The following is a 23,647-nucleotide window of genomic DNA, read 5'->3' as shown; positions in this document are numbered from 1 at the left end:
CCAGTCATATCCTCACTTTTTTTTTAATTGCAGAATAAAATACACCAACCAGGTTTCTTTAATAAACAACAAAGTTATCAGTTTAATATAAAAAACAGGAATGAAGCAAAGCATTAACACACTGATTAGAATATGAAAGTTCCTTTTTTTAAAAATTCCCCAATTATACACACTAAGGAAAAAATCCAGAAATTCACTCTGCAGCAGTCTGTTACAAAAATAAAAGACAGAAAAAAAAAAACTACTTTAGCCAAATACTTGCTAATTCTTGACTAAAAAAGAAAGATGATATGGAAGGAAGTCAGTTGTCCCTTTTTTGGTCTGGCATCTGGGTATACGGGTTCGTTTCAGAAGCAGTCCATTCTGGAGATGTCTAGTATTATTCTAGTAGGCTTTCTGGGAGAAATGTGGCGTAAAGGTTTTTCTGCCAGCGCACACTTGAATGGCAGGATTTCTTTTCAGTTCTTCAGGAGCTATATGGCACCAGGGATTTTTTTTGTTCATCCACACGGAACCTTGGCAGGATTTCTTCAAAAAGGTAGAGAAGGAGGTGAGCTGGGTGATTTCTTTTTCCTTGTCAGGAAAATTCCAGCTGTCTTCAAACAGCAGAACCCTCAACACAACTAGCTGAAAACAATGTCCAAACCCCAAACAGAGTTGACCTCCTGACTTCCATAAACTTTGACGTGTGGCTTCTCTGTAACCATTTTTCCCCAAGTCACCAAGGGTTCTGCTATTTTCTGAGCCCAAATCACAGGTGGCCTGCAGCGCAGATGGCTTTCAAACAACATCTTGTCCTGTTGGTGAACTTGGTTTTAAAAAAAAACATCCATGGAATCTTTTCATTTAACACAAGTCCTCAAAAAATAAATAAATAAAATAAAAATAATGGAAATGATAACACTGCAACCAAGTCTTGTCATCTGTACCATCCATGGACTTCAGTTTTGCTAACCAGCCTAATAAGTGGTACGTTATCGAACGTCTTTTGAATGTCCATGTACACTATCTACTGCACTGCCCTCATCCACACTTTGTGACCTCATCAAAGATCTTAATGAAGTTAATCAAACATGCCCTTAACAAATCTGTGCTGGATCACCTTAGTCCATGCTTCTCCAAGTAGCATTAATTTTCTCTCGGATTACTGTTTTTAAAAGCTTCCCTGCCACTGAGGTTAAACTGACAGGCCAGTAATTACCAGGTTTATCCTTCCCTTTTTTTGAACAAGCGTAACATTTGCAATCTCCAGTCCTTTGGCACCACTCCTGTATCTAAGGAGGATTGAAAGATTGTGACCAACACCAGTGTGATTTATGATGCCCTTATTTCTGTCAGCAACCTAGGATACATCCCATCCAGACTGGGTAACTTATCCACTTTAAGAACTTTTCTAGTACCTGTTTATCAATTTTTACCTTATCAAGTATCCCAGCAACCTCCTCATTCAACATAGTTTGGGCAGAGTTTTCCTTGGTAAACACCAATGCAACGTACTCATTTAGTACCTCAGCCATGCCTTCTGTCTCCATCAATAGATCTCCATTTTGATCCCTTATCCGCTCTGACAGCTTTCTTCTATGCTGTAATTTCTATGATACTAAGAAGATTTCATAGACAAGATTCTTGTAACCAATAAATTTGGGGGGAGGGAACTTGCTCCGTTGAAAATATTAAAATGCTTAATTTGAGAATTAAACTGAAGCCATGGTTAATAAAAATGGTGCTTGAAGTACTCAGCATGTCAGGCAGCATCTATGGAGAGAGAAAGTCATCGACCTGAAGTGCTAACTGTTTCTTTCTCCACAGATGCCACCTGAGCTGCTGAGTACTTCCAGCACTTTGTTTTTTATTTCTGATTTCCAGCATCTGCAGTATTTTGCTTTTATTTACCTGAAGCCATGGTTCTTGCATTATGGTTTAAAAGTAAATATGTATTACTGTATAATCTATAAGACTAGTAAATAACTAATTCTGCAGTGTGCAGTACCTAATGAGCTCAAAATACTTCATTCCAACCGACAGCACACTGAAGTGTGCTCTTTCTGTTTCAGTTAGTTCTATCAGATGAGGAGCCTCCAACAATGGGACAATAACACTCATCTTTTAGTCACAGAAAACGTCACTTAGCCTTTTCAAAAACATCAATCTCTGCCACTTTATATAGGAAGAAAAATAGTATGGGGTACCATAATGATGGTTGCATAATGGACGTAACTCTTAAAATGCTTTTTAATGGTGGGTGGGGGAAGAAAGTATGTAAAAAGACAGAAGGTTTGTTAAGGTACCACAAAAGGCTGGTTAACAAAAGTGAAACTCAAGGAATAGGAGGGTCCAGTTGCATTAATTAAAAATTGGCTCAAGGACCGAAAACAGCAAGTCATGGTAAACAGTTGTTTTTCAGATTAGAGGATGGTAGATGGTATTCCCCAAAGGTCAGTGCGAGGACCACTGCTTTTTTTTTTCTATACATAAATTACTTGGATCTTGGAAAACAGAATAGAATTTCAAAATTTGCTGATACCAAACTTGGAGTGGCAATCAGTGAGGATGATACAAACTGCCTGCAACAGGGGATATAGACTAGCAGAATGGGCAAACAAGTAGCAAATGGATTTAATACAACCAAGTACAAGGTGATGCATTTTGGCAGAAGGGATAGGGAGAGGAAATATAGATTTAATAATGCAATTCTAAAGAGTGTGCAGGAACAGATCTTTGAAGGTGGCAGGACATAGTGAGAGATTGGTTAGCAAAGCGTATGGGCTTCATAAATAGGGGCATAGAGTATAAAAGTAGGAAAGTTATGCTGAACCTTTTATAAAGCTCTAGTTAGTCCCCAACTAGAGTATTGGGTCCAGTTCTGGTCACCACCCTTTAGGAAGGATGTGAGGGTCCTTGAGAGGGTGCAGACAAGATTTACCAGAATGGTTCCAGTGCTGGGGGATTTTAGTTACAAGGTTAGGTTTGAAAAGCTGCAATTGGAGCAAAAATTTGATAAAGGTGTACAAGATTATGACAGACTTCGATAAATTAGACCAGGAAAAACTGCCAATTAACTTGTGGTACAAGGACTAGAAGACAGATTGACAGTTTTGGGCAAGTGATGCAGGGGGACTGTGAGGAAGAACCTTTTTACGCAGTGAGTGGTAATGACCTGGAACTTGCTGCCCATGAGGGTGGTGGAAGCAGAGACAATCAATGATTTCAAAAGGAAATTGGATGGGTGCTTAAAGGAAGTAAACTTGCAGGGCTACTGGGATCGAGCAGGGTAGTGGGACTGACTGGATTGCTCTGTGGAGAGCTGGCATCAACTCGATGGGCTGAATGGCCTCCTTTGCCATAAATGACTGAGATTGCTACTATATCAAATTATAAGTAAGCTGTTGTGCTTTGGATTGCGTAAAGACCGATTTGAACTTTTATATATATTTTCATTCTGATATCTTGCTAGACAATTAAAGATTTAGAAGTTAAAGCCTGGCAATTTTCATCCCTACATAAGGACTGTATTTAGTTTTTGAAAACAATTTCCAAATGGAGTACAGCTGTAGCAGTAATTTATAATTGAGTGACTTAGTGATACATTTTGTAATGCTATTAGTACAAAGAAACAATGTGATTCACAGTGGGAGTCAGTTGCCAGCGTTTGCCAGAGCTGGCGGGCAGCCATAAAGACGGGGCTAAAATGTGGCGAGTCGAAGAGACTTAGTAGTTGGCAGGAAAAAAGACAGGCGCAAGGGGAGAGCCAACTGCAACAGCCCCGACAAACAAATTTCTCTGCAGCACCTGTGGAAGAACCTGTCACTCTAGAATTGGCCTTTATAGCCACTCCAGGCGCTGCTTCACAAACCACTGACCACCTCCAGGCGCGTATCCATTGTCTCGATCAGGAGGCCCAAAAGAAGAAAGATAGTGAGTGGGGAGGAGAAGCGTAGAGGATTAGGAAGGGGCAAATGCACAGTCAAAGAAAAGATCCTTGAGGTTTTTGAAAGTAAGGAGGTAGATGACAAGCAGTGATACTAAGGAAAGGAGTTTCAGTGAATGGGAATAAAGTGGCTAAAGCAACAGCTGTTAGAGTGGAAAATAAACAAGCCAGTGCTGAAGGATTGGAAAGCACATAAAGGAACATTGGGCTGGAGATGATTAGAAATAAAGAAGGGCAAAGCTATGGAGTGATTTGAAGGTGAACAAAAATTTCAAAGTAAATGCTCTGGACCATAGAAAGCCAGTGGAATTTGACAAAGACAAGTGATGTGGTTATGAACTTGGGGCAGTTGAGGATATTAATTGCAACATTATGGATGACTTGTAATTTATTGATGGTGGAAAAGGGAAGCAGTTTTTTTTTGAGCAGGGGATTGATGATCCCAAGTTTAAAAGCTGTACAGAGAGCTGGATGTTGGGGACAGATTCATGCCAGTAAGAAGGGGGAGCTGGGATAGAAAAGAGTCAGGAGCAAGTAGTGGCTTTATTGATTAGATATGTTTAGAGATGGCAAGGGGAAATGGATGGGTGATTATGGATTAAGGAATTTGGGAGTTGAGCGGGAGAATTGGAGAAGGTTGAAGCAGCAAAGTGAATGCCCTTGGGATGTCTGAAATAAGATTGGAGCGTGTGATGTAAGGAAACCGTTTCTTGTGGAGAAGTAGTTTTTGGAATTGTTCTGATCGCCAGAATGATCTCTCTCTCAATAAACAAAAGTCATGCACAGTCAATACTGGAACAAATTCCAGCTTTTCCAAATTATATTTTCGCTCAACAATAACTGTACCAACACTTTAAACTGAAACAAATATGGTGTTTGTGTGTGTGTATCATATATAGGCTGTCTCCCTGCTTCTCCGCTTGCACGCTCTCCTGCATTATGCGATGATGTCATCCACGCATGTGCCAACTGGTCCTGGCAATGCGGAACGCAGCGCATGTGCAGAGAGCAGGAGCCCATTTGCGAAGGTTGACACAGTTGGATGACTTCTTTGCTGGCTGCGTTATCAAGAATCACTTTGTTAAATAAAAAATAAAATTAATTTTTTATGATTAAGGCTGATCCATAAAGCTGGGGCTGCATTTTAAGAGCCTGCCGCCGAAGTAGGCGGTGGACGTAAAGAAAATGTGCCCTGCCCACACGCACTGCATCACAGAGCGGCCGCAATTTCAAACATGACGGCTCATTTGTATGGCCGCACTGCCCTCCCCTTGCAATAACGAGGGGGTGGGAGAACTGTCGGATGGCAACTGTGTCCAGTGCCAATGTGCGGGCACCATTTTTAAAGGGATTACTGCCCTAAAAGTGAAAGGGCCAGGTAAGTTACATTGCAACAGAACAAAATTACATGATCTTTGTATGTGTTTTCACCCCCCAACTCCCATGGCATTTTGGGCCATTCGTGCATGACCCCCCCCCCCGGACTGAGAATTTGCCCTTTTTTCCCCTCCAGAGTTCAGCAACTTTGCCCTTTACCCCTTTTCCATCACACCCCCAACCAATCTGCATCGTTTTAACCTTTATCCCCACCTGCTGCGCAGAGAAAAAATACTCCTACCCCATCCCCACAGGTGTCACGCGCCATGTTTCCCCGAACGGGGATTTGAAGGTGCGGCATTGTCAGATGCCCAACTGAAGATCGTTGCAGAAATTTAGGAGGCGACGGGACCCTCTAAGTCAGGTATATAAGTTCGTTTACATATTTAAATGGGGGTCCCTTCGCCGAGCGGTGGTGCCGCTGCCAAGATCGGCACAGGGCCTGTTGCCGTCAGGGTCGGTAGCGGGCCTCCACCACACCGAGCTTCATTGCCCTACCCCGCCACCGTTCCCGATGGTGAAGGGGATTTAAAATCCAGCCCATGGTGTCCAAGGTCTGATCTATGAAAAAATATTGAATAGACCTGGGGCTTTCATCCTGGAAAGGAGGTGCCATAAAGGTAAACCCATAGGGGTATATAAAGTAGTGCGAGGAATGGAAAAGGTAAATCCAGATTTAAAGTGAGAGTAGGAAAAGGAGACACGGATTCAAACTAGTAAAAGATAAATATTGGACTGATGTCAGAAACTACTTTTCGACAGTGTCGACAACACTTGAAATGGATCTCTGGAGAGATTAGAGGTAAAACTCCTGGAATCACTTGTGGAACAATTGGACCCAGCAATGGGGAGACTTTCGTGTTCTTGATGAATAAACTATGATGGATGGAATGACCTCCTCTGTAAAATATTTTGTGCTGTAAAATTAATCAAGATTATATGATCTAAGGTGATATACTGAACATGCTCGGTCGTGTAATTTACAATATTGAAGCTGTGACTTTTTAGTTTTATGAAAAATGCGAAGTGGAACAAAATCAGTTTCAGTAAAATACAAAAAATTGGTTAAATAATTTACCAACATTTTCTAAATCCACCAAATTTTTGCATAATTATTTTACTGAAGTTAACTATAAATTGTTTGCTAAAGAAATGTCTAATGGTTACATGCTACTAAATATTGTACCTGTTTTTCATAGAATTTTCATTAAAAAAAATTATTTTGTGGTTATGATGATGCTGGTCATACTGGCTGATTTTAGTGAATTGTTGTCTGTAACTGCAGAAATTGGTGGCTTTTGTAGAACTTTTGTATGCATTTTGTTTCTCACTTTTAACTCAGGTTCATGACTATAAAGAAGGCACACCAGCTGAGAAAACCTACTATATTGAACTGTGGGATGTTGGTGGATCTGTGGGCAATGCCAGCAGTATTAAAAGCACTAGAGCTGTATTTTACAACTCTGTGAATGGTATGGAAGCTACTTTTGTTGTTCAATTGTGTAAACCTAGTCCTTTTTTTAAAATCTGCATTATCTGTCATAAACGGTTTTAAGTCTTAAAATCATAGAATGGTACAGCAAGGAAACAGGTAATACAGCCCGTCAAGTCTGTGCTAGGGATTTTCTAAAGTGAGGGCGCTCTGCTTCTTGAAACAAGAATCTATATCCCTTTTTAAATAACCTTTGGACTCCGCTTCACCAACCTGTAACTTCTACAGGCGTCAGCTTGGCCGAAAGTTGCCTTCAATACCAAACAGAAAATACTATTTGTTTACATTTCAGTACTTTTTTTCAAATCATATAGGTGATGCAACTATTATTTTAGAATTGATTATACTATGTATTTTGGATTTTTATCTGTTTTTCACATGTTAGTTCAAGTCAAAATAGTTTCCTTTGTCCTATTGTGCATTATGGACCATTCACTCACTTATGTAAATATTTTGAGATGCCTTCATCGCACTCAAGTCTCAAACTTTGTTTGGCATAAAAATTTCCATATGAATCTTTATTTTATTTTTATTTAGAGATACAACACTGAAACAGGCCCTTCAGCCCACCGAGTCTCTGCCAACCATCAACCACCCATTTATACTAATCCCATATTCCTACCACATCCCCACCTGTCCCTATATTCCCTTAGCACCTACCTATACTAAGGTAAATTGGCCATTGTAAATTGCCCCATCAACCTGCAATTCTTTGGTGGGAGGAAACCGGAGTACCCGGCGAAAACCCACGCAGACACTGAGAACTTGCAAACTCCACACAGGCAGTACCCAGAATTGAACCCCGGGTCACTGGAGCTGTGAGGCTGCGGTGCTAATCACTGCGCCACTGTGCTGTCTTTAGAAGAAATTTAAAGAGAAAGAATGCAAGCAATTTCCTGCTGGTTTCTTCTAAACCTTAATTGATTTAAGGATTTCTTTAAGTAAAGAAAGACCATTTATATTTATTTAACACATTATCATGTCCTTGGGGTGTCAAATGTTCGCATCCATAAGTTACTTTTGATATGCCGTGACTGTAATTAGCCTCCAGTTTACTTTGGAACAGGATAGTAATTAAACCCAGTGTTAAAAGGACACACCAGTTTGCACATGTTGCACTTGAACAACAGAACAATGTATTGTGCATTTCCTGGCATGCCTTTTACGAAACATTGTATCCTCCAACTGAATGTGATCAATTCCACACGAGTTCTACTTGTTTAAGTATTTTCTACAGGTTTGTTCATATTTGGATTTTTTTTTTTTAATGCACATCTTCACCCCCCCACCCCCCCCCCCCCCCCCCCGGGTTATCAGTTGATATTCTTTCACCAAAAAAAAGCTTGATTGGATTTGTGTAAACAATCTCTAATAGACCACTTATTGTTATAATTTACTCAGTTTGAGTATATTAGAGCACTATATATAGACAAAAGTATGTATGAAGTTTGTAATACAACATATATTTAGAGATGTAGATATGCAGCTGGGAGTTGGTGGTTTTGACATTTTGGCTTTGAAAGCACTGGCAATTTAGTTCAATTAGTAGCACTCTCTTATTTCTAAATCAGCAGGTTGCGAGTTCAAGCCCCACTCCAGAATCAGAGAGTGCAATCTAGGCTGACACTGAGCATTTTATTCTTGGAGATGCAGTACTTTAAGTGAGATATTAAACTTGCCCTGATCTATTGAAACAAAATATCAATGCAAAGACGTAGAAGACAAGGCCAGACTGGTAATTTCCAGAGTTCCTATTGTAAAGTCCCATCCATCGAAATGTTTTAGTTCAAAAATAGTATTATAACTATGGCAGCACCAGTCAAAGATTTTATTTTTATAAATATGAAATTGTTCTCTTCTGTTTATCTTTTGTTTGCTTGTTTTCAAAGGTATAATATTAGTGCATGACTGTACTAACAAAAAGTCATCCCAGAATCTCTATCGGTGGTCATTAGAAGCTTTAAATAAGGACTCCTCTCCTACTGGAGTCATAGTGACGAATGGGTAAGTTGAGCTTCCAAAATAATTTCTTACATTCTGCGAGCAGTAGCAGTACTCCTACTGGAATACTCCTTTTGAAAAGTTGAGTTTATGTATGAGCTGTGCTACATTGAACTGAAATTTGATAATGAATACACAGGCAAAAGCTGTTAATAACTACATGGGTAGTCATGATTAAATTGAATTTTTCAGCTCCGTAGAGTTCGAGAGGAAATTGGAGCCTGTCTGAGAAGGGAGGGGGAGGCAGATAGAGTGGGAATGAAGTGGAATTGGGGGAGTGGGGACAAGGTGGTGGGGGGAAGTAGAAGGAAGGATAGAGGCAGAGGTAGGCAAGAGTGAAGAGCGGGACACTGTAGAGGGTGATGTTCAGTGGACTGTATCCTGGGAAATCCTCTCATTGCAAGGGGCTGGGGTTGGCAATGATAAGAAAATTCAGACAGCGAGGTGAATGATAACAAAAGTGAATTCTGATTATCCGGTGTATGGGGATTGAGGCATGGAAGCCATTCATTTTGGGGAGGAGAATACTAGTGAGTGGAGAGGAGGGAAGAGTTGGGGGTGGGTGGTTACTGTTGTAAAGGGAAATGATGCAGGTTATGAGGCCTTTGAGGAGCTCCCTGGTGAAAGGTCACTGACCTGAAATGTTAACTTTGCTTCTCTCTCCACAAATTCTGCCTGACCTGCTGAGTAGTTTCCAGCGCTTTTTGTTTTTATTTCAGATTTCCAGCATACGCTGTACTTTGCTTTTGTTATTGTACCAGTGGGGGATGTGGGAAGGGTTGAGTGCAATCCATGACTTGTTTCACAATTCCTACTCTGCCTCAAATCAGCATTTGATTTTTTTGTAATTGCAAGTGTACATGGGCCATGTAGAAGTCAAAAGTCAACCTTTTTTTTCCCAAAGGGACTATGATCGTGAGCAGTTTGCAGATAACCAGATACCATTGTTGGTCATTGGTACTAAGTTGGACCAAATTCATGAAACTAAAAGAAATGAGGTTTTGACGAGGACTGCATTCTTGGCAGAGGATTTCAATGCTGAAGAAATTAATCTGGTACGTGCTTTTTGTACCTCTGATTCAAATTTATAAAAGCAAAATTTACTTCTACTGGAGCAGAACGTCTTATAGGAGTGCAGATAGATTAGAAAATTATTCTAGTATATCAAGTTTACATTCAATAATTCTATGTTTAATCAAATCAGTGCAATTAATATACCATAATGGATGGACTGGGCCAGATTAGATCTCTAGCATTCTGTCCAAGAAGACAGTAATGGTTTGGTTTGGTTTGATCTCCAGTTAAGAAATTGGAATGGATAGTGAAGATCGGGGTTAATTTTGGTTTCTTAATAACTGCTTCCATTACATGAAAAAAAGTCTTAAGTTTAAATTTTAAACTTATCACAAAGAAAGATGGTTATGGTTTTTGGAGGTCAATCATCTCGGTCCCAGGACATCACTGAAGGAGTTCCTCAAGGTAGCGTCCTAGGCCCAACCATCTTCAGCTGCTTCATCAATGACCTTCCTTCCATTATAAGGTCAGAAGTAGGGATGTTTTGCTGATTGCACAATGTTCAGTATATTTGCGGCTCCGCAGATACTGAAGCAGTCCATGTCCATATGCAGCAAGACCTGGACAACATCCAGGCTTGGACTGATAAGTGACAAATTACATTTGTGCCAGACAATGACCATCTTCCCTTGACATTCAATGGCATTACTATTACTGAATCTCCCTCTAATCCTTCTACCAATCACTTTAAGTCTATTCCCCCCAGTCATTGACTCCTCTGCTAAGGTAAATAGGCCCTTTACATCAACTCTATCCAGACCCCTCACAATTTTGTCCATCTCAATCAAATCGCCCTTCAGCCTTCTCTGTTCCAAGGAGAACAACCCCAGCCTATTCAATCTTTCCTCATAGCTGCAACATCCTCGTAAAACTCCTCTGTACCCTCTCTAGTGCAATTACATCCTTTGTGTAATGAGGTGACCTGAACTGCACACAGAACTCAAGTTGTGGCCTAACCAATGATTTATACAGTTCCAGCATAATCTCCCTGCTCTTCCACACCTCGGCTAATGAAGGAAAGGATTCCATATGCCGCCTTAACCACCTTTATCAACCTGTCCTACCTTCGTGGATCTGTGGACGTTTACTCCAAGGTCCCTCACTTCCTCTACACTTAGTATTTTCCCATTAATCTTGTATTCCTTTGCCTTGTTTGACCTCCTCAAATGCATCACCTCACTTCTCCAGGTTGAATTCCATTTGCCACTTTTCTGCCCATCTAACCAGACCATCAATATCTTACTGCAGCCTACAGCTATCCTCCTCGCTATCTACCACACGGCTAATCTTTGTGTTGTCTGCAAACTTCTTGATCATGCCCCCCACATTTACGTCAAATCGTTAATACATACCACAAAAAGCAGGGGACCCAGTACTGAGCCCTGCGGAATGCCACTGGAAACAGCCCTCCAGTCGCTAAAACAGCTGTCAACAATTACCATTCGTTTCCTGCCAATTTTGTATCCACCTTGCTGCGTTTCCCTGGATCTCCTGGGCTTTTATTTTTTTTTAACCAGTTTGCCTTGCTAAAATCCATGTAGACCACATCAACTGCACTACCATCATCTATCATTCCTCCTTCAAAAAAATATGATCAAGTTGGTCAGACAAGGTCTTCTCTTAACAAATCCATGCTGACTATCCTTGATTAAGCTGTGCCTTTCTAAGTGACAGCTTATCATGTCTCTCAGAATAGATTCCAATAATTTACCCACCACTGAGGTTAGACTGGCTGTAATTTTTCGGTCTATCCCTCGCTCCCTTTTTAAACAGAGGTACAACGTTAGCAGCCCTCCAGTCCTCTGGCACCACACCTGTATCCAGTGAGGACTGGAAAATGATGGTCACACCTTCCGCTATTTCCTCTCTCGCTGCTTTTAACAGCCTGGCGTACATTTCATCCGGCCTTGGTTATTTATCTACTTTCAAAGACATTAATCCCATTAATACTTCCTCTCCCTATGTTTTTCACATCCAATACTTCACACCCCTCTTCCTTAACTACAATACCTGCATTGCCCCCTCCTTTGTGAAAACAGATGCAAAGTATTCATTAAGAACAATACCAACATCTTCTGCCCTACACATAGGTTACCTTTTTGGTCTTTTATGGGCCCCACTCTTTCCTTGGTTATCTATCCTCTTACTCTTAACGTGATAAAACATCTTTGAGTGCACCTTGATTTTGGTTGCCAATATTCTGTCATGCTCTCTTAGATTGGGGGCGGCTGTTTGAGGGTAAATCAACATCTGACATGTGGGAGTCTTTCAAACGTCAGCTGATTAGAATCCAGGACCAGTATGTTCCTGTGAGGAAGAAAGTCAAGTTTGGCAAGTTTCGGGAAGCTTGGATAACACGGGGATATTGTGAGCCTAGTCAAAAAGAAAAAGGAAGCAAATGTAAGGGCTGGAAGGCTAGGAACAGATGAAGCACTTGAATATAAAAACAGTAGGAAGGAACTTGAGCAAGGAGTTAGGAGGGCTAAAAGGGGTCATGAAAAGTCATTGGCAAACAGGATTAAGGAAAATCCCAAGGCTTTTTATACGTATATAAAGAGCAAGAGGGTAACCAGGGAAAGGGTTGGCCCACTCGAGGACAGAGATGGGAATCTGTGCGTGGAGCCAGAAGAAATGGGTGAAGTGCTAAATGAGTACTTTGCATCAGTATTCACCAAGGAGAAGGACTTGGTGGATGATGAGCCTAGGGAAGGGAGTGCAGATAGTCTCCGTCATCTCATTATCAAAAAGGAGGAGGTGTTGGGTGTCTTGCAAAGCATTAAGGTAGATAAGTCCCCAGGGCCTGATGGTATCTACCCTAGAATACTGAGGGAGGCAAGGGAAGAAATTGCTGGGGCCTTGACAGAAATCTTTGCATCCTCATTGGCTACAGGTGAGGTCCCAGAGGACTGGAGAATAGCCAATGTTGTTCCTTTGTTTAAGAAGGGTGGTAAGGATAATGCAGGAAATAATAGGCCGGTGAGCCTTGCGTCAGTGGTAGGGAAACTATTAGAGAGGATTCTTCGGGACAGGATTTACTCCCATTTGGAAACAAACGAACTTATTAGCAAGAGACAGCATGGTTTTGTGAAGGGGAGGTCGTGTCTTACTAATTTGATTGAGTTTTTTGAGGAAGTGACGAAGATGATTGATGAGGGAAAGGTGGTGGATGTTGTCTATATGGACTTTAGTAAAGCCTTTGACAAGGTCCCGCATGGCAGACTGGTGCAAAAGGTGAAGTCACACGGGATCAGAGGTGAGCTGGCAAGATGGATACAGAACTGGCTCAGTCACAGAAGACAGAGGGTAGCAGTGCATGGGTGTTTTTCTGAAAGGAGGGATGTGACTAGTGGTGTTCCACTGGGATCAGTGCTGGGACCTTTGCTGTTTTGTAGTATATATAAATGATTTGGAGGAAAATGTAGCTGGTCTGATTAGTAAGTTTGCGGATGACACAAAGGTTGATGGAGTTGCGGACAGTGATGAGGATTGTCAGAGGATACAGCAGGATATAGATCGGTTGGAGACTTGGGCGGAGAAATGGCCGATGGAGTTTAATCCGGGCAAATGTGAGGTAATGCATTTTGGAAGGTCTAATGTAGGTGGGAGGTATACAGTAAATGGCAGAACCCTTGGGAATATTGACAGGCAGAGAGATCTGGGCGTACAGGTCCACAGGTCACTGAAAGTGGCAACGCAGGTGGATAAGGTAGTCAAGAAGGCATACGGCATGCTTGCCTTCATCGGTCGGGGCATACAGTATAAAAATTGGCAAGTCATGTTGCAGCTGTACAGAACCTTAGTTAGGCCACACTTAGAATATTGCGTGCAATTCTGGTCGCCACACCACCAGAAGGACGTGGAGGATTTGGAGAGGGTACAGAGGAGGTTTACCAGGATGTTGCCTGGTCTGGAGGGCATTAGTTATGAGGAGAGGTTGGAAAAACTCAGATTGTTTTCACTGCAACGACGGAGGTGGAGGGGCGACATGATAGAGGTTTACAAAGTTATGAGCGGCATGGACAGAGTGGATAGTCAGAAGCTTTTTCCCAGGGTGGAAGAGTCAGTTACTAGGGGACATAGGTTTAAGGTGCGAGGGGCAAAGTTTAGAGGGGATGTGCGAGGCAAGTTCTTTACACAGAGGGTGGTGAGTGCCTGGAACTTGCTGCCAGGGGAGGTGGTGGAAGCAGATACGATAGTGACGTTTAAGAGACATCTCGACAAATATATGAATAGGAAGGGAATAGAGGGATATGGGGCCCCGGAAGTGCAGAAGGTTTTAGGTTAGGCAGGCATCAAGATCGGCGCAGGCTTGGAGGGCCGAATGGCCTGTTCCTGTGCTGTACTGTTCTTTGTTCTTTCCTAATTTCCTTTTTGATTTCACCCCTCCACTTTCTATACTCGTCTCTGCTTTCAGTAGGTGTTGAGTTCTCTGTGTCGGGCATAAGCTTTTCTTTTCTGCCTTGTCATACTCTGTTGGCTCCTTGACCGCCATGGGGCTCTAGATTTGGCCGTCCCACCCTTTTTCTTCGTGGGAATGTGTTTACTCTGAAGTCTTGAATCTCCCCTTTGAATGCCTCCCACTGCTCTGACATTGATTTACCTTCAAGTAGCTGTTTCCAGTCCACTTTCGCTAAATCACACCACCGCTGAGTAAAATTGGTTCAAGACGTGGCTCACCACCACCTTCTCAAGGGCAATTAGGCATGGGCAATAAATGCTGGCCTAGCCAGCGATGCCCACATCCCATGAAAGAATAATTTTTAAAAAATTAAAAAGCATTCCAATGTTTTTATTCATATTTTTCACTCAGCCAAGACCAGTCGTGTCCATATCTGCATATTTCCCAGCAGGGTGGTCACTGGATACTATTTTGGACTAGGGACTCTTTGATTTTTAGCCTTTCACAGCTCTAGGACACGGAAGGCCAACCTCAGCCTCCCCTGCTGTCAGAGTTGAGATCGGCTAAATCACCCAGACCATGAGGTGGTCATTCATGATCTGCATAAGTCGGTACTACATCATTAGGTGCATCAGGACAGCCGGAACTGCCAGCAGTTTTGTAGAAAGATGGATTTGTACATCTGTTGTATTAATAGATATATTAGAAATGCAGTTATATCCTTTTTTGAAGTATGTCTCAAATAGCAAAGAACTATAACTAGTCCTCTAGGTGATCCCAAAGAAATTCAATGTTAGCAAATTGAGAAGGGTCAATGCTGGGATCACTGCTTTTTTTTTGCTCTATATAAATGACTTTGATCTTGGAATACAGAGTAGAATCTCAAAATTTGCTGATGACACCAAACTTGGAGGTGCGGCAAACAGTGAGGATGATATGAACTACCTGCAACAGGACATAGGCTGCGGGAGTGGGCAGGCAGGTAGTAGATGTAATTTGATACTAACAAGTGTGAGGTGATGCATTTTGACAGAAGAAATAGAGAGAGGCAATACAGACTTAATGGCACCGTTCTAAAGAGTGTGCAGGAACAGAGGGACCTGGGGGTGCATGTGCATAGATCTTTGAAGGTGGCAGGAGATATTGAGAGAGTGGTTAGTAAAACATATGGGATCTTGGGCTTCATAAATAGAGGCATTGAGTACAAAAGCTGGAAAGTTATGCTGAACTTTTTATAAAGCTCTGGTTAGGCCCCAGCAGGAGTATTTCATCCAGTTCTGGTCACCACACTTCAGGAAAGATGCGAGAGTCCCCGAGAGGGTGCAGAGGAGATTTACCAGAATGGCTCCAGGGATGAAGTATTGTTGGGTTGGAAAAGCTGGTTTTGTTCTCCTTAGAATGAAGGAGATTGATGGGAGATTTAATAGAAATGTACAAGATTATGACCGGTTTAGATAAGTTAGACAAGAAAAAACTGTTCCCATTAACAAATTGCACAAGGACTAGGGCACACAGACACAGTTTTGGGCAAAAGATGCAGGGGAATATGAAGAAACACCATTTTACACAGCGGGTGGTAATGATCTGGAACTCACTGCCCACAAGGCTAGTAGAAGCGGAGACAATCAGTGACTTCAAGAGGAAGTTGGTTGGCCACCTGAGAGAAATAGACTTGCAGGGCTGCGGGGATTGAGCCAGGGAGTGGGACAGACCGCATAGCTCCATGGCGAACTGGCATGGGCTCGATGGGCCGAATGGCCTCATTCTGTGCTGTAAATGACTCTGATTCTAATTGGAAAAATGATGTAAACCAAGTTACATAAAGTTAAATAATTACTGGCAGTATCTGTGGAGAGAGAATAGAGTTGACGTTTCACGTCAATGGCCTTTCATGAGAACCTTGAAGGGTCACTGACCTGAAACACTCACCCTGTTTCACGCTCCACAGATGCTGCCTGACCTGCTGAGTAAATTCCAGCATTTTCTGTTTCTATTTCAGATTTCCAGCATCTGCAGTATTTTGCTTTTTGTTTAAATAATTACTGTTGGATTGCTCTTTATTGATCCATTTTTCTTCTACTTGTCCTAGGATTGTACCAATCCACGTTACTTGGCTGCAGGATCTTCCAATGCTGTGAAACTGAGCCGTTTTTTTGATAAAGTAGGTTTTTTAAAGTTTTTGTGCTGCACCTAATTTTGTAACACCTCTGTACTACATGAATAACCAGTGAATTGGAATTCTCAATGAGCAGTTATCATTTGCAATATGTCCCCAAAAAAATTTACATACCTCCTTGAAGTTTCAATCTTGAATCTCATTTATTCAAATAACATGATGGGTAATTAATATTTTTACCATTTTTTTTTTAATGGTGATGTATGGACTATGTTACAACTACAGAAAATATCAGGAAGATTGAAGCCATTGTCTTCAGTCCCTGCTACAAACTTTGTTCCTTAACCTAACTCCATCCCTCTCTCTGGCAACAGTCTGAGGTTGGCGAGGGCTTCTCTGGATCTACTCTGCTGGTACTGTTTTAAAAAAAACAATATTAGAAAATCTGTGCACACTCTGTTATAGTGATGACAAAGATCCAGTTGTCATTAACAAGTGCCATCTAGTGACCGCTCTTGCTTCTTTCCCTTTTAACAGTACTTGGAGGATTTTACTAATGTTTTGAGGTTTGTTGAGGACAAGGCTACAAAAATTAAGAATTCCAAAGCCTGTTATAAATGGAGTTGGCAAGGTTGCCACTTATCCATCACTGAAAGCCTTTTTTGAACTTGATTTGTTTTGGAATTGGGGGTGAGTGTGAAAACCCAAGGGCTAGTCCTGTATCTGTACTTGTTCATATTGAAATGTAAAACTGTACAGTGGGTCTGGGTATTTAGATTGAGTCAAGTTTTGATTGGATCTGTAGCAAGGAAATAATATCCATGGCCGGAAAAGATGGCGGGGTGCACATGTGGGATTCGCTCCACAGAACTGCCGCGATATTTAGCGCGGCAGCTCATTTACATGGAGGGGGCAGAACGCTCCACGTTATCTTGGAAGGCGCTGCACCCCGGCAACAGCGTCCGGCGTCACCATGCAGGCACAGCGCCACTTTTAAAGAGCTTCCAGCCCTTCAGTTTGATTTTACATTTTTAAAGTTGTCGGACATGAAAAATTAAATTAACAACTTTATTAACAGTTTCAATCCCCTCTCTTTTCGCTCTCGCTCTCGCTCTCGCTCTCGCTCTCGCTCTCGCTCTCTTCCCCCCCCCCCCCCCCCCCAATGAGTAAAAACTTTATTAGACGCCCTCTTCCATGGCCCCCCCCCCCCACACACACAAAAACTGACGTTTCGATCCTGACCTTCCGCCACCCCCCCCCCCCAAACTTTAGTCACTTTCACCTTTTAACCCCTTCCCACCATCCCCTCCACCAATTGCAAGAGTTTTCCCCACTTTGCCACCCTCTCCCCACCAGTGTTCCGCTTCAGTTCTCTGAACGGAAATCCGAAGGCACGGGAGTTCCGGCAACCAGCTGGAATATCGGAGCGGGGTGGCCATCACAACGAGATAAGTATTCATTTATTTTCATTTTTAAATGGGGTTCCCGTCGCCAAGTGGCAGGAGGGCCAACAGGAGGCCCCACCGCTGATAATATGGGGCCTCTCCAGAGGTATTTTCTGAGCCCCCCCCGCCATGACTCCTGACGTTAGGGGGCTTGTAAAATCCAGCCCCATGTTATTGTCAGAGAATATTAAGAGTCTAATTGAGTTCTTACAAAAAGTGTGAATAAAATGTGATCTTTATTTTAAACTTTACACATTTTTAGAATGTTGTGGTGGATTCACTCTGTACTGGTAGAATGCAGCTTGCTCTTATTTGCAAAGCTGCCGTACCTCCAATCCTAATTTCTATATTGGCCTGGATTTTGCAGTCAGCAGCAAAGAAAGGGCGTTTGCCACTGACCTCAAAGAAAGTTGCGAACCAAGATCTGGCGAACTCTGATGTAGTTTTCTCCTTTCCTGATGGCATTTTAAGGTGGATGTCTTGGTGTGCAGCAACTGTGTCAGCAATCCTTTAAGGAGCCAATCACATTGCAGTATTCACAAGCCAGGAAGTTAAAAGCATTTTATTAGTTATTAGTTAAAAGCATTTGATGGCCTTCATTTTTAAATTTACAAACAGTGAAAGAAATGATTTTGATTGGATTAAGATAGAAGCTAAAATAAAAGTAAACTTTTTTTAAAAAGTTGTTTTTTAAAAGTGTGTGGAATTTTTTCATTATGGACAAATTTGATATTCCACAAATATAAAAATGCTCCATTTTGTATTAATATACTAGGTTTTGATCATTACGGCAAGTGATTTTGATCTTGTCTGCTCAGAAGCTAGCACTTTTCACTGCTTTTGTGACTGACCGTTAAAATGCAATTGTAAACATTTGTGGGATTAACATACCATAATTTTGCTGTAATGTTAAATATTTTCTGCCTGGGAGAGACAGTATGATGAGGATGAGTGTTTGTACGAGTAGTGAATAACTAACTTAATTACACATTACAATCATCTGAAACTCTTGCATGATGCTGCATCTTTTTTTCTCTCCAGTGGTTGCAGCACATTATTTGCTCCTTTCCGTATCTCTCTGTCTCCGAGATGATGCGTGTATTAATAATTGTTCTTCTTTGTATTTTCAGGTAATAGAAAAGAGGTATTTTTCACGTGATGGTAATCAGGTTTGTACAGATTAACTTTTTTCCCCAAACCATTTGTTTTGTTTGTCCCCAGTTTACTGGTTCAGATAAGTGAATAATTCAAGCAATTGGGCGGCACAGTGGTTAGCACTGCAGCCTCACAGCTCCAGCGACCTGGGTTCAGTTCTGGGTACTGCCTGTGCGGAGTTTGCAAGTTCTCTGTGAACGCGTGGGTTTCCGATGGGTTCTCCGGTTTCCTCCCACAGCCAAAGACTTTCAGGTTGATAGGTAAATTGGCCATTGTAATTTGCCCCTAGTGCAGGTAGGTGGTAGGAGAATTGAGGGAAGGTGGGGATGTGGTAGGGAATATGGGATTAAATGTAGGATTCATATAAATGGGTGGTTGTTGGTCAGCACAGACTCGGTGGGCCGAAGGGCCTGTTTCAGTGCTGTATCTCTGACTCTAATTGAAATACGTGAATTTGAAAATCAATGAGCACCAACCTCTGGATCAAACCAATCTCTGCTCAGACACAGCATGGTTTTTTTTCAAAGCACAGCTCCAGCCATGTACCTCCTCTTCAGAATAACATCCCCTGCTAGGTCACATTCCCTGCTTTGGCTCACTTGGCAGCACATTTGCCTATGTATCAGAAGGTTGTGAGCTGAAGGCACACTCCAGAACTTGAGCACATAGGATTTTTTTGCTTTTCAAGTGGCAGGGTGCACACTCAGGATTTGCCCCGCTGAGATGCTGTGATATTTAGTGAGGGGGCAGAGCTACTGCCCCTGATGACTTGAAGGGGGTGGGTGCTCTGTCCCTGACCATGGCATCCGGCACCATTTTTAAAGGTCTTCAAGCCCTTCAGGTCAATTTAAATGTTTAATGGTACAGGTCGGAATAAAAAATTAAAACTTTTTTTTTTATGGTCCGTTTCAATCCCCTCTCCCACCACCCAATGAGCAATCAATCTATAAATAGCCCTCTTTTTTTTTTCACCCCCCCCCGCCCAAAAAAATTAAAATCTCGATCCCAACCTCCCCCCACCCCCGCCCGCCGCACCCCCCTGAACTTCCTCCACTTTAACCGTGAACCCCTTCCCACTATCTCCTCTACCAATCACATTAGTTCTCTTTCTCTCTTTTCCCCCCCCCCCCCTCCCCACTGCCCTGAAAACTTTAGTCCTCCCCCCTCCTCATCAGTGTTCCAGTGTTCCACCTCGGATCTCTGAATGGAGATCAGAAGGTGCAGGACTTCCGGCAATTGGCCAGAATATCGGAGCAGAACAGCCAGTGGGACCAAATCAGTGACTAATTCCTTTATTATATTTTAATTAGGTCCCCATCACCACATGGCAGGGAGGCCGAACCGCTGCTGGTAATATGGGGCGGGGCCTTGGCATCAAGGACTGTGGCGGGCCTCTCCCAGAGGTATTTTCCGGGCCTCCCCACAACGATCCCAACATCAGGGAGCTGGTAAAATTCAACCCATAATCTTGGCTTACTCGTCAGTGCAGTATTCAGAGTTGTATTATTGGAGGTACCTTCCTTCAGATGAAGCATGAATCCAAATCTGCCTGTTCAGGTGAATTTAAAGATCCTGTGGCAGTCTTCAAAGAAAATCAATTCTTCACATACACTGGCCATTTTTTTTTTACCCAGCACCAAAATACATTAACTGGTTATTCTTCTCATTTGTTGCTTGTGAGATCTTATGTGCAGATTGTCAGCTGTCTTTGCCTCCATAAAAATACTTGTAACGTAATTCTTAGGATGTCCGACAAATGCATCACATCTAAACTAAGATAAGATGCTAAACAAATGCAAGTTCCATCTATCCTTCCCAGTGAGATTTTTCCATTTTCTTCACCAGCTCTTCTGTAACTTAATTGATTTGAGATGACCAATAGTTTTGCCTGTTCCCACTGGAAACTGGATTGATATCCAATTTATTTCACTTGGGGCCCTTGCAAATACATATTTTCAGTCTGGCTGGATATGAATTAAGGTCCCAAAGGTCAAGGACCAGAATGCAGTACATTGTGCAATATACTTTACATGCAAATAAAAACAGTCCACTTTAGTTGCTGATTCTTGTTTTAAAGACTACTATAGAGTACCATTCTTTCCCTATCATTCTTTTTCCTTTCTGTTCCTACTTTTCATCCATTACAAAAATGCTTTGTGGAACAACAATTTCTAAAATATATAATTCAAATTGGGGTGCTCATTAAACTACAAAATGTCAGTGCTAGGGACCTGCACACAGTGCCAACATCAGGCACTCCCAGGTCAGATGCAATGGAGACCAGAGGAACGGTAAAGTTCCTGGAACTGTGCCCCAACAGTATCCCTACTTACACTAGTGATTTTTTTTTTTCCACTTTACACAGTAGCTTTCTTAATTGTAGTGAAACTTGTCGCTAGATTATGAACATTGAGATGTTTACATTGAAAGTTCACTTACTGAGACTAGTAATCTCTCAATATAAAATTAAGCAATACCACAGGAAATCCACTAGTGCTAATTCTTCAGTGAATAGTGTTCCTGCTACCTCACCAGCATCACCAATATGTTACCTAAGTAGATGTTTGGTGATGCTGGTGCTTTAAAAATTCCCAACCTTTTAACATTGCTGCTTTTAATTTTTATTCTTCTACTTTCTAAGGCTCGCTTGCTTTCTGTATCTTGGCCTCTTTCATTCAACAAGGAAGGGGGCCTGTTCACTTATTTTATTGTATATGATTTTGTTGATATCCTACTTGGAAGGACAAATAATATGATGTAGGGCATCCTGTCCTTGCTTGCAAGGTGCCCAGCATGCCCAAATACAAGTGGCCACAGCTGAGGGTACTGGGAACTTGCATAGAAGCTAGAGGCAAGACTCACCAGGCCTCAGGAAAGTACTTAAATTGAGTGCTTCCTTATGTGATTCGTAAAACATATTTTCCTTGGGTTTTGTAACATTGACCACTCCTGTGAATCGAAGTAGATTCCCTATGAACCAGGATGTGCCTTCACCTGCCCAATAGCTAGTTAACGGTAGCAAGCTCTAGGGGTTGATCAGAAAACCCTTGACCTGTTGCTCTGTCTTACTGAATACAGTACTGGCTACAGAAGAATTTAGAAACCTTTATCAGATGAAAGCTCAAGCTTTAAACTACATAAGGAAAGTTTGAACATAAATCAAGTGAAAGAGCAATGCTACATACTTCATTTACTGTAATTTCTGTATTTCCTGATAATGAACTGAAACAGCTGAGCTCAAGGAAAAACCCTATTTCCTTTTCTAGTGCTATAGTGATGGTCTTCCTTAAGAGCACAGGAGTTCTGTCTGGTGTTCTGGCCATTATATATAACATCATTTTTTTTTTTTAAATTATCGGCGCATCATATTGCTGTTTGAGTGCTTGCTGTGCACAAATTGACTGCCATGTCTCCTACATTACAACATTGACTATATTTCACTGTAAAGTGCAATGCGACATCCTGAGATTGTAAAAGGTGCTATATAAATATAAGTCTTTATTTTCTTCCCTCTCCTGTTCTGCTCTTTTCCACCTTCCTACCCCTTCCCCAGGAGGCAAAACTGCCATCGCTCAACAGTAAGCCTTTCCTGGTATTTCAATACCCATCCCACTGGTGTATCCAGTTTGTCCTGAGCAATGTGCCTGAACAGTGAAAATGCTACACACCAGGGCTGAATTATTGGCCCGAAAGTTAATTTTAAAAAAGGAAAATCTTTCTTTGCCAAAATATGTGATTGTATGAAGCAGAAGCTTTTGCATCACAATGTTTCCATTTACAACCCCAACACATCTTCATGATCATGTCAGAGTAAGCCATGTTTTGATGATTGGGACTAGGAACTGAGTTTGAAGTGCACAGATACAGGGAGAATGCTGCAACTGTAATTTGTTATGTTTAAAAATGTATATTTTTGCAGATTCCTGGTTTTGCTGACCGAAAGCGATTTGGAGCAGCAGGCACATTGAAGATTCTTCATTGTGATTAACAGAATTGTCAATGGTTTGTGCAGTGTTGCAGTAAAAGGCTTCTGCTCAGCTCCCAACATCACACACTGAAAAGTTAAATATTTTGAGAGAATTTCTTTTAAGGAACCGTTTACTACTTTTTGCTTTCTATAAAAGAAAGTAAAAATTGAGCAGTATGAGGATATTTGAAACCTTTTATCTTTAAAGATAAATGACCTATCTTGCATTATCAGAATTCTTGGTTACATTGCTCAAAAGATACATGTTTTAAATACCCTTCAATCTGTAAATTTACACTTCATGAAACAATGTATATTTTCTGTAATGGTGAGAACTTTTCAACAACCAAATGAACAGCAGTATGAAATAATCAGTTTAGAACTTGTATTCAAATTTGTCAAATAAGATTGAGCTGGAAAGCTTTTATGTAGTTATGCAAATCTGAAGATGCACACAAATTAAACTTTTCTTCAGTAATTGTTCTAATCCCTTTCATGAGTAACTGTTTCCAAACATTAATGTGCATCTAAAGTATCTGCCTGAGCCTGTTGCTGTATTTATCCAGAATTCCCCAGAGATCTCTTCAGTCATGATTCCCAGGGACCAGTGACACTCAAAATATATGTACCTCAGGTGTTTGTAGGCTGAAAAAGTGGATAAACATTTATTAGAGATGTCTAATAAGCAGCCAA

The 23,647-nt window shown here is 41.6% G+C and overlaps 1 protein-coding gene across 4 annotated transcripts in view; it reads left to right on the top strand.

Annotated features, from left to right (window-relative positions):
* The window catches only part of rabl3 (RAB, member of RAS oncogene family-like 3), a 28,939-nt gene extending 5,498 nt beyond the window's left edge, over positions 1-23,441 (top strand). For 2 of the 4 annotated variants that reach the window (XM_068040826.1, XM_068040827.1), the window contains 7 exons: positions 6,648-6,777; positions 8,687-8,801; positions 9,703-9,853; positions 16,361-16,432; positions 18,963-19,001; positions 20,298-20,435; positions 22,907-23,441. In XM_068040826.1, the coding sequence (XP_067896927.1) occupies positions 6,648-6,777; positions 8,687-8,801; positions 9,703-9,853; positions 16,361-16,432; positions 18,963-19,001; positions 20,298-20,435; positions 22,907-22,975 (714 nt within the window). In that variant the 3' untranslated portion in view covers positions 22,976-23,441. The remainder of the gene's footprint in view (positions 1-6,647; positions 6,778-8,686; positions 8,802-9,702; positions 9,854-16,360; positions 16,433-18,962; positions 19,002-20,297; positions 20,436-22,906) is intronic. The other 2 variants (XM_068040828.1, XM_068040829.1) reach the window with 1 other exon arrangement.
* The last annotated feature ends 206 nt before the right edge of the window (positions 23,442-23,647 follow it).

The sequence above is a fragment of the Heterodontus francisci genome, chromosome 10, assembly GCF_036365525.1.
Source record: "Heterodontus francisci isolate sHetFra1 chromosome 10, sHetFra1.hap1, whole genome shotgun sequence".
Taxonomy (NCBI): Eukaryota; Metazoa; Chordata; class Chondrichthyes; order Heterodontiformes; family Heterodontidae; genus Heterodontus; species Heterodontus francisci.
This window is presented reverse-complemented; position numbering and strand designations above follow the sequence as displayed.